Source organism: Carassius auratus, unplaced genomic scaffold (assembly GCF_003368295.1).
Source record: "Carassius auratus strain Wakin unplaced genomic scaffold, ASM336829v1 scaf_tig00015876, whole genome shotgun sequence".
NCBI classification, from domain to species: domain Eukaryota; kingdom Metazoa; phylum Chordata; class Actinopteri; order Cypriniformes; family Cyprinidae; genus Carassius; species Carassius auratus.
In genome coordinates, this window is record NW_020524628.1 from 318,036 (window position 1) to 329,777 (window position 11,742).

General features: G+C 35.0%; 1 protein-coding gene across 1 annotated transcript in view; it reads right to left on the reverse strand.

The window, feature by feature from the left end:
* LOC113074962 (gamma-aminobutyric acid receptor subunit alpha-2-like) overlaps positions 1 to 8,532 on the reverse strand; it is a 60,805-nt gene extending 52,273 nt beyond the window's left edge. The window contains exons 1-3 of the mRNA XM_026247672.1: positions 8,223 to 8,532; positions 7,781 to 7,857; positions 2,444 to 2,559 (exon numbers count right to left, since the gene is read on the reverse strand). Coding sequence (XP_026103457.1) covers positions 2,444 to 2,559; positions 7,781 to 7,842 — 178 coding nt within the window. The 5' untranslated portion in view covers positions 7,843 to 7,857; positions 8,223 to 8,532. The remainder of the gene's footprint in view (positions 1 to 2,443; positions 2,560 to 7,780; positions 7,858 to 8,222) is intronic.
* Positions 8,533 to 11,742: the final 3,210 nt, after the last annotated feature.

Here is an 11,742-nt window from a genome sequence, read left to right on the forward strand (position 1 = left end):
ACAACAGTGGAGACATTCAGGTTCCTTGGCCTGAAGTGGGACAATCACATTGAGTCCATTGTGAAAAAGGCCTAGCAGAGGTTGTACTTCCTTTGCCAGCTGAGGAAGTTCAAAATGCCACAAGAGCTGCTGAAACAGTTCTACTCTGCCATCATTGAATACTTCTATAACTGTCTGGTTCAGCTTAGGTACCAAATCTGACCTCAGAAGACTACAGAGTGAAGACCGGACTGCTGAGAGAAACACTGTGTTATGTCGCTGGGGTATATTTTTAGCAATATTGTATAGGTCAGAATTATAACTTTTTCTTTTGTGCCAAAAATCATTAGTCTATTAAATAAAGATCATGTTCCATGAAGATATTTTGTAAATTTCCTACCATAAATATATCAAAACTTAATTTATGAGTAGCGATATGCATTGCTAAGAATTTATTTGGACAATTTTCTCAGTATTTAGATTTTTTTTGCACCCTCAGGTTCCAGATATTTAAATAGTTATCCTGACAAACCATACAATGGAAAGCTTATTTATTCAGCTTTCAGATGTTGTATAAATCTCAATTTTGAATTTTTTTTAACATACTACTGGTTTTGTTGTCCAAGGTCATATTTACGCTTCCAAAAAAAAAAACTTATTAAGACTTCAAGCAACTTGGGCTATGAGCTTCTTCACCCTTCCTCCAGACTCTAGGACCTTGGTTTCCAAATGAAATATAAAACTTGCTCTCATCTGAGAAGAGGACTTTGGACCACTGGGCAACAGTCTCGCTCTTCTTCTCCTTAGCCCAGGTAAGACGCCTCTGACATTTTCTGTGGATCAGCAAATTCCTTGACATGTCTGTGTGTGGTGACTCTTGATGCCTTGACTTCTTGAATGGATTTCGCTGGACAATCCTCAGAAGGCTGTGGTTCTCTCGGTTGGTTGTGCATCTTTTCCTCCCACACTTTTTACTTCCACTCAACTTTCTTTAAACATGCTTGGATACAGCACTCTGTGAACAACCAGCTTCTTTGGCAATGATTGTTTGTGTCTTAACCTCCTTGTGAAGGGTGTCAATGATTGTCTTTTGGACAACTGTCAGATCAACAGTCTTCCTCATGATTGTGTAGCCTAGTGAGCCAAACTGAGAGACCATTTTGAAGGCTCAGGAAACCTTTAGGGGCAGCTGTGGCCTAATGGTTAGAGAGCCGGACTAGTCATCAGAAGGTTGCTGGTTTGAGTCTCGGTGCTGGCAGGAGTTGTAGGTGGTGAGGGAAGGGAGTGAATGAACAGTGCTCTCTTCCACCCTCATACCCATGGCTGAAGTTCCCTTGAGCAAGGCACTGAACCCCCAGTTGCTCCCTGGGTGATGGATATATAGCTGCCCACTGCTCCGGGTGGTGTGTTCACTTCTCACTACTTGGCAAATGTCACGACTTTCTTTGCAGGTGTTTCGAGTTGATTAGCTGATTGGCATGTCACCATATATATTTGTTGAGATTGGTGGGTTTTTGTTAAATGTGAGCCAAAATCATCACAATTAAAAGAACCAAAGACTTAAACAACACAATTTGAGTTGAATTACTGAAATAAATGAACTTTTCCACGACATTCTAATTCATTGAGATGCACTTGTGAAATGATCTCTTCAAGAAGGTAAAAAGTAGCTCAGATCATTTGGTCTTGGAAGAATTTGATGAGTACTGTGAGTCCATGAGACTTTTGATTGGAGATCGAATGTTGTTTGAGAGTAGACAAAAGTAAGAATAAAGTCTTTTAGATTAGAGTCTTTTTGTCAAGAAAAAGAAAAAGTTCAGGAAAGTCACCATTTCATTTAATTGATGTCTAGGAGGCATTAAAAAGATTTTCATTTGTGATTTTCTTTTCTATGATACTGCTGTAAGCTCAGTCCTTCTACGCCTATTAAGGGTTGAATGACTACAGTGGCAGACAAATCCATAAGGTTCAGTGAAATCCTATATATCTTTATGGCCTTTGTTAGCTAAACTAATCCGCTAATGGAAAAATGTCAGTGATACTTAAGTAGTGGCAAAACATTTGAAGAATGCCTTCTTTAATGCCATTCAATAGAGAGCTGCTTCATAATAGCACTGCGTACATGACCACACAAATCAATAAAAACACGTACACAGTATCTTTAATCTGGGCTAATGTACTTCTGTTGTCACCATAAGCACTATAATGTGTTCCTGCCTTCATCATCACAACATCAGACACAAACTACACTGATAAAACCACTAGAGATTAATGCACTTAAGGTTAATTGTCAGGGCTTTGTTCAAATCCATTACGCTACAGATGTAGTGATTCTCGAGGAAAGATAAACTCGATTCTAGAGAAGAGCAGAGATGTTTTCAGCATTCATATCTGCTCTGTGGAATCCTTTATATTTAACTGGATATCAAAAGCAACCCATTAATTTCAGACACTACAAACTCACCTCCCAGTCCGGGTCTCAGCCGGTTGTCGTAGCCATCCAGCAGCCGGTCCAGGATACGTGTGAACAGGGTGATGTTATTTTTGAAGGCATCTGCTGTGGCATCTGCAGACACTGACCTACATAACAAAGCCAATAGAGTGTGTGTGAACTTAACAGTCTCATGAACAGCATAGGAAAGGCTTTAGAGACTTCAAAAATGAGGGTGGAGAAACTACAGACTGATTGAAATGACGAATTACTGATATTCACAATGCTCTTGACCTCTTATAGCACTAAAATGATCTTAGTTCCATTAGCTGCAAGTTACAGCTCTCATGTAAGATGTTCTGAGAATTATTGCACAGGATTCCAATAAAAGTTTTAATCTTTTAACTTTGACACTCATTTTAGTTATCAGACTTGGGGAAGCTACTGTACTTTGAAGGCAGTCAAACTAGTCTTTAAAAAGTAATAAGCTGCAATACAGGTTAGTAAAAACTACTACAGTTAAGTTATAATTAATACAATTAATACAATAACTGCAATAAAGTTTTACATGTTTTAAATAATAATCTGATTGCATCATTAAAAAAATTAATTAGAAAGTATTTTTGTTTCTGACTTAAAAACCATGAGGATCTAAGTTCATGTGCATGCAGCCTATTTACACGTATAGTAAATTTACACAAACTAAACACAGCTAATAAAACACTGAATGAAAAAGCATAATGATTAGCTAATTGATAGAATTGTTTAAATGAATAAAATGGTTTAAAAGGAATCAAATGACAAAATGAATGAATACAATGGCATGCAGGCAATTTAGGATATTTATAAGTATGATTTTATGTAAGTGTAAAATCATTAAGTCAAGAATCATAAGCATAATGATAGGCAACATTATTTATTTAAATACATACATACATACATACATACAACATGAGGAAAATGATAAAGTAATGATAAGTAATTGAACCACTTTGTTATAAAACACTGCATACAAAAGAATAATTCTAAACAACAGAATTTAATAGAATAGCTATTTTACAAAATAATAATAATAATAATAATAATAATAATAATAATAATAATAATAATAATAATAAATGAATTAATGACAATTTCATTTATTTTGTAAGTTATAATTTTTTAACCAATTCATTAAACACTGAATCAAAAGCATTATGTAAAAATCATTTTAAACAAACAAACACATACATAAACACATACAAACAAAAAAATGACATGCAGGCAATTTTATGACTTTTGTCATCCATGACTATTTTTAAAGCATTAAACTGAACAGTCCAATCTAAATGAATCTTTTTGTTGAAACAAACAGGATTTTCTCAATGTTTGAGAGAGACAGAACTAATCTAGGAGTGTGCTTTGATTACTGTCCGAGTTTGCTTGTGTGCAATTCAATGAAACATGAAAACAGCAAGCATTCTGTCAGGCTACATTGCTACTTTTTGGAAAAGTATCTCCTTTTTGGATGTGTTAGTGCTGCTAATGTCCCAACACCTCTGTGATGTGATTAGAGTGGCTTTCACTCTATTCCACATGTTCTATTTGCAGTAAAGTTTATGTGAAACGCTGCTCAGGAATATAATTAACAATTAAGCATAATTGGTTTAATTAGCATAAGCAATCATGCATGCATTATGAGCGTCAGCTTGATCTGTTTGCTAGCTGACTGTTAAAGCCTATGCGTTGACTATTGAGAAAACATTTTGAGGCATCCTAGATGCATTTTCTTTAAAAGCTATTTTCTAAAAATAAATTTTTGGTCAAACTGCATGCATGAATGCAACAAGCTAAATAAAAAGGAAAAAAGAAATATCAGTTAGACTGCTCTGCATCTGCATTTGCTGAATAATATCCAATACTTGTTTGTTACAAATTGTGGGGTGCTAATTCCAAAAATAGTGCATGTTTTGCTCGAGCATGTCACATTTCCTTACAAAACAGTGAATTTTGTAGCATTTTTGCTTTCAACAACCATTTGTAGGGTGAAGAATTCCTGTATTATCCCATAATCACCAGAAAACTGACACAAAGACATGCTTGCCAACTATTTGCAAAATTTTCAGGCAAATGCCATCTGTATGAATGATTCTGAAGACATTATTTTATTCCTAATCCTGATTTAGAGGTTAGAAATATGCTCAGCGCCAGAAGAAATGCAAACAAACATGACCCAGGCACCTTAACTGCATCTAAACAGTGAAAGAAAATACAGATTTACAGAAAGTATCAATAAAATGCATTCAAAATCTAAATAAACTGACTATTTAATGTTGTATGTATTTTATGCTTTAGTCTAGAAACGTGCTAATGTCAATCTTTATCTATAATTTAGTGATAGAATTAATCATAATTTATAATAATTTGTAATCATATTCTAAATCTTATTAGTTTTTAAATGATCATAAATCAACATCACAGGAAAATGTTATGGGGTTTCAAATCAAAATATGACATCCTGTTATGAAACAGGAAATCATTTCTTACCATGTCAACTGTAGAGGACACCAGGACTAGGTAAAAGAATTGAACACGAAAACAAATGATATATCAATATTCTTATGAAATATTATGTTATTATGAAAATCTGGCCAGTTACTACCATTATTACCCTTCTTTTTTTATCAACATGTTGTCCAAGCAGTACTTTAATATTAGAAGTATTCGACACAGTGTATAGATAACATTGTGCTTAATGGGAAAACCAGTTAATGGAATTTTTAAAAACACATTGCATAAAGCAAAATGGTATATCAAATTATTTTGTTATATATTTTATAACATTGTTGAGAACCATCCTTAAACAAAGTTATATAAAAAAGTATATATATATAAAAAAAAAAAAAAAAAAAAAAAAATCCTGAAGAAATGTATTGATTTACAAAAATAATAATAATACTAATAATAAATTACCATAGTTTTTGCCTTATCATGTCTATTCTTGTCATTCAATTAAAAAAAAAAAAAAAACTGAGTCCTGGTGTCCTCTCTGGTGTCCCAGATGGCATAGCATAACATATGAAAAACATAATAAAAAAATATATAAATATTTTACCATTTTGTTCTTATACTCTAAACAATGCAATGACATGAACAAAAATAAATAAATACCAGATTCACAAAGCTTTTTATTTCTGGTTCTCAGGAGGATATTGGAATCAGCCGTGACTCGTGAGTTGAGTTGTCAGGCTAATGAAGTGGTTGCCTACGTAGAGCATTACAGATCAGTCACTTTTCTGCTGCAGTGCAAGGCAGCTGTCTATGTAGGCAGCAGTGAGGCAGCTCACTAGGTTTTGGAACAAAGCCATAGTTCATAAACGGACATGACTGAACAAGTTCTTCTGAATGAAAGAATGTCATGACATTTGTCAAGTATAGTAACCCATACTCAGAATTGGTGCTCTGCATTTAACCCATCCAAGTGCATACACACTGCAGTGACTAGTGAACACACACTGGAGCAGTGGGCAGCTATTTGCTCCAGCACCCAGGGAGCAATTGGGCGTTCAGTGCCTTGCTCAAGGGCACTTCAGACATGGGTATTGAGGGTGGAAGAGAGCGCAGTTCATTTGCTCCCCCCACCTACAACGCCTGCCAGCACTGAGACTCAAACCTGCAACCTTCGGGTCACAAGTCTGATTCTCTAACCATTAGGCCACAGCTGCCCTGGAAATCATTCTGAATGTGACTTCTGTCCAAAATGTTCCAAAGTCGTTAAGATGGCAAATCAGCATATGAACAATTCTGCACTCTGCCACGGGGTAATACCTCATTATAGAGCAAATTTGTAGCTAATTCCTACATAAGCCTCACATAAATTGAGAGTATTTTATAGCTAATTATTCTTCATTGAAGCAGGTCTTACTGTTACTATCTGGGTGAGCATAAAAGAACCTGAAGGGATACTATCGACCCATTTAGAGTTATAGAAAGCACTCTGTTTTTACGCTTCCTCTACTCCTTTCGTGGGGTGCATCAATGCATGACCCAGATTAGCGAGAGGTTTATCTGATCTCGTCCCGATTCGAGTTATTCACTGCTTGTGGAAACCAGTAAAGCAAATTTCATGAATCAACTTTATGACACATATAGGAGGACGGGTTGCTTATCACATGCATTATCTAGATTTAAATGATATTGGTTTATTGATTGGTAAGGCATGATGTGACCATGTACACTCTTGAGAGAGGGTCTAAGTTGATGATTTAAAAAATAAAAAGGAAACAGGCCATCATATTAAGATAAAGCTAAACTGGCATTCAACCTGTGCTGAGTTACAGAGCAGTCAAAGTAATTATAATCCATGTGGTCAGTATTTAAACAAGGGTTTGTAAAAACATCAAGGTTGACCCTCTTAGTTATTATTTTATCAGGATCAAAGCAAGCTAAATTTCAACCAAAACACTCACTGGGCACTCCAAAGCACACATATATGCACATTGCTGTTATGCACTTGAAGTAAAGTACTACAGGTGTAAACGACCACTTTGGTTTGATTTTATGATTTGCACTTTCTATAATACTTTGGAATTAAGAAACTGTCTAAAAACACACTGAATGTTAGAATATACAAACATATTAATTTAAATGATCTTGTGTCACCTTTTACCTTGAAACATTTGCATCAGTAGCCTATCTATGAAAAACCATTTTCTTTCTCAAACTGAACAGTATTTAATTTTTTTATTATTATAGCAAGAGACACCTTATTTGAAATGGCATTTTTCACTATTATGAAAAAGCCTCTGAGATGAGGGTTTAGAAATTCATGAAATATTATGAAATAACGCTTTTATATTGCAAAATAAAAACAAAAAACATGTTCATATACATTTATATATTCAAATATATACATTTATTTATTTATTTTTATCAATATTTTTGCAAAATAAACATCCTTTTGTCAAGTCGATATGACAATTACAAACCAGCAAAGTCTATATATATAGTACCTCCCCTAAATGAGAAAGCGCTCCTCAGGGTTCTACGCTGTTCTGCACCACCTAGAGGATTAATCACTGATCATGTACAAAAGCCAATGATATCACGAAGCCTCTCAAAGAAAAAACAAAAACGAATCAAATTTGCATGAATTAAACTTAAATTAATTATTCCTATTCAAATAAACAATTAGCCAGTATTTGTCAGACTTTGTCAGCAGAGCGATTTCTTTTGGTGACCACCGGAGTGCGCGTAAAACTCTCCATTTACGCACGAAGAAAGAGGTTTCGAGTCAATCCCGGTCTCCACAGATTAAGGTTGAAGCAATCATTTTTATGTATTACATTCTCAAGCCAATTAAAAAACCGAACTCAAGACTGTCAGTCCTACCTGGTGTGCCAAAACAGCGTCAACAAGAAGATGAGAAGATGAAACGCGAACCTCTCCCTCATTTCTGCCACTCAAACCTGTGTAGAAGACAATTCCTCAAATCAGTTGAAGAAACCGAGGTTTGTTTCAGCAAAATACTGCCAATCACACACTATAATGGGTTAAGTTGGCCCATGTAGCACAAACGGTTCCGTGCAATCCACCTGCTGATCTTACAGTATATGATGGACCCCAGACATTTCATTAATATTTACAGCGTGTAACAATTCATGATATGAATATCAATATCCCTTTACAAGCAGAAAACCATCACCAAATGACCACAGCTCGCGCTCTGATGATGATTTCCACATAAATGGCAACATGCCTGAGTATCATTTACACACATGGCCAGGAACACAATATCCACAACGATGCTGTACTTTATAGAGAGGACACCCACCTGTGATCCACCAGCTCCGCTTTGTTCTTATGGATAAAGGCTGATAACAACCGGATTGTGCAAGTTTATTGCCAGCCAATGTGTTATTCAAGAGAGCGCATGTGGATCAGGAACGAGCATTAATTAATTCCCACAACAATTCACTATAAATTCAGATGCATATGAGCATCACTGAGGGTCTCTGATCCTCAACCGCGTCTCTCTCTCTCTTTAACTAACTAACGCACCGACGCGCCATGACGCGCCGCGATTTCAGATGTTCTTTACTGAATCTCATACTGCACACTATTTTTTTTTCTCCTGAAAGAAAGAAAGAGGGTATAAGTACAACGAAAGAGACAGATAGAGAACTGGGTCCTAAAGACAGTTACATTAGGGCGCTGATCGCTCACACTCCCTCTCTGGTACTGTACATACAAATCACATAATGACACGGTGTGTGATGGTGTATACATTAATGTGCAGTATAACGATATTATTATTATTATTATAATTTATTATTAGTATAGATTAGAATATATATATATATATATATATATATATATATATATATATATATATATATATATATATATATATATATATATATATATATATATATATATATATATATATATATATACATACATACACACAACAGGAGATGGGACCTTTGCACTGGCAGAAGCCATATGTTGTGAGGTTATTATTATTGTTATTTTAGCTATTTTCTTGCTTGTGGATTGTTGTGATGTTTTTATACGTTGTTTGAACTCTCATTCTTACGGCACTCATTCAATGCAAAGAGTCCATTTGTGAGCAACTGAAGAAATTGCTGAATTTCTTCAAATATGAAGAAAAAGACTCTACATCTTGTCAAGTCAAACCTTCCACAGATTGTTCTCATGTGGGCCACAACCAGTCTAATTGCACAATTCAATGCATTTTTAAATACAATGAAAATACATGGTGATCACTGGCTGTCAAATAAAGTTGCAATTTTATTGGTATATTTAAATAAACAAAATACCCAAAGGTATACAGTGTGAAACTAATAATAAATGTAAACAATGCTTGCCTTATGAACAATAATGCATTTGCATAGTTGCAGAAATATTAATGCCCTGCACATTGCAGCATTAACAGGAATGATAAACATCCTCACAGACGGATGAGTGGTTATTTAAACTGGTCACGTTCTGTGCTTGTCCAATCAATTGTTTAAACCTCATAAATATGCAAATAAGAATGATTACCCAGCTTTTACGAATTACAAATGACTACATCAGGGTAAAATATTAACAATGTAAAACATAAAATAAGATGACCCAGAATTATGTTAATCAGGGTTAAAAATGACCCCAAAATGGCATGAAAAGCTTACATTGAGCTTCTATTTTCAAAAAGATTATAATTATTATATAATATCTAGAAAAAAACATACTGTATCTAGATTATAATTCTAAATTCATCAGCACTACAGGATGTGGTTGGATTAAAAAAAAAGTCAAATCACTGGCTATTTGTCTGTTAAACAGAGGTCTAGGATCAGGTCTTTTAGTTATGCATTATTAATGCTGAATAAAATGATTTCCACATGAAACATTTTTCATCCAAGCGTTTTCTGTCAAGAATACTTTATGTCCCCCAGTGATATCAATAACAAGGGGGTATCACAGTAAAAACTGTGCATATGTGTGGGCGCATGTTGCATCACATAACCAGACGCAAACTTTATCTTAATCTAGGAAATCTGCAATAAACAATGCCATTTAATAATATTTTATGACCCTATCTGCCTCGTAATGTTTATTTATGTTGGGGTGGCATTCATACATAAATAATCCAACAGACACAATAAGATCCTGCAATGCTAATATAAAAATAAGAGACAGCCAATAACTTTTCCCAGCATTGCATATAGGGTCTTTAAAAATAAAATGAAATTATAATCTCACTATCCGCCAGTCCAGATATTCACAAATTTAATTGCAAATGGCTGCATTGTCGACTAATTGTGTCTGTCTGCCAACAATAAACAGGCAAGTATGTAACTTCTCTTAAAATAATTTGATTTAGAAACCTGTATTAGCTATTGATCAGGTCCAGATGATGAATTTGTAATTGCTCCCATGTCCCCTCCAGATTCTGCATAAATATTTAAAGCAAAAAGGCAGCCTTTTTCTGCCCGCGGCCCCAAGAAGACAGATGATAGTGTAATGCTAAATGCCAAACATGTTAGCCAATGCAAATTCACATTCTACACAGTATAAGAGGAGTAGCACTTCATCCAACACAGTGTTGCTTTGAAAACAGGGTTTCTAAGTGTTTCAGGTGATGCTATGTCAAATGCATGGGTTTGCTTTCAGTCCATCTTAAATGTTACATTTAATTATTCTTCAATATTCCAATTATTTTGTGGAGTCCATTCCTTATAATATTGTTCTGACCTTCAAAAAGAAGCTTGTTGCTGCTCTTGGTGAGATTTGCTATTGTTCATAGCATTCTACTGTTTCTGCAGTAGATGCTTAATATGCAAATTTTCCAAAATGTGCATGTGTCCCATTTTGCAATGCAATGAATTATGCCTTACATTTCCAAGTGTGACAAATGAACCAGAATCATTAATCATTACACTCTCAGGAAAAAAAAAGAAAAAAAATTTTGCAAACTCGTTTAACTGATTGGATCAAACTACCTAAGAATAATATGTTATAAAGACGTTTTGCTAACATTCTAATAAAGTTATGAAAACGTCATTTTTGAATGTTCTATCTATTTCTGGTTAGCCACAGTTTTTAAATATCATCAGGGAAAATGTTTTTTTTAGGTTGTTACAGTAGCCTATTTGGTAAATTATAATACTATGAGAAATTAGTTTTTTAAACATTTTAGTCTTTTAGATGTGAGAAATGGGTAAAAACATCTAAAATGGATAACGACTAAACTTGAGACCACAGTAGCTTTTGGGAAACCCACCCATGTTGAGAAAACAACTCACTATATCTCTTGATCTTTATGTTGCCATTATAAGCATCTTTCCACGCAGTTTCATCTCCCATTCAGCTGTCATAATGTCATCTCCATTGGAGTAATCAAGTGTCCAAGCTGCATGGTTGATGATGGCATTTAATTGAGGCAGTTAGTATGGTGAAATCTGCCTGGCAGTGTGTAATTAAACTTGTAATTGCATGAGCTCAGACTATAAAAAAGCATGAACCTTGAGGACCTTTCCCTCGCAACGCCTTCCCGGCAGAACGCAAGTATTTTGCTTCACAGAAAAAAATGGGTGGCGGTTTGCGTAAATTAGAGAAGACAGGCACTTTTGCTTCAACGCCTCGTGGAAGTAAATCAAAAGTGTGATCTCCTGAAACTGAAACAGACTTGTAATTACAACATCCACTCTTCTGAGGATAAAGTGGTGGTCAAATGATCCCTTTTGGATTATTGAGTCAAAATGATTATACAGTCACCCGGAAACTGGGCGTGCCACTCTGCACTTGAGAAAATAAATCTGGCACGAGCGCTCAGGTGTTCAGCT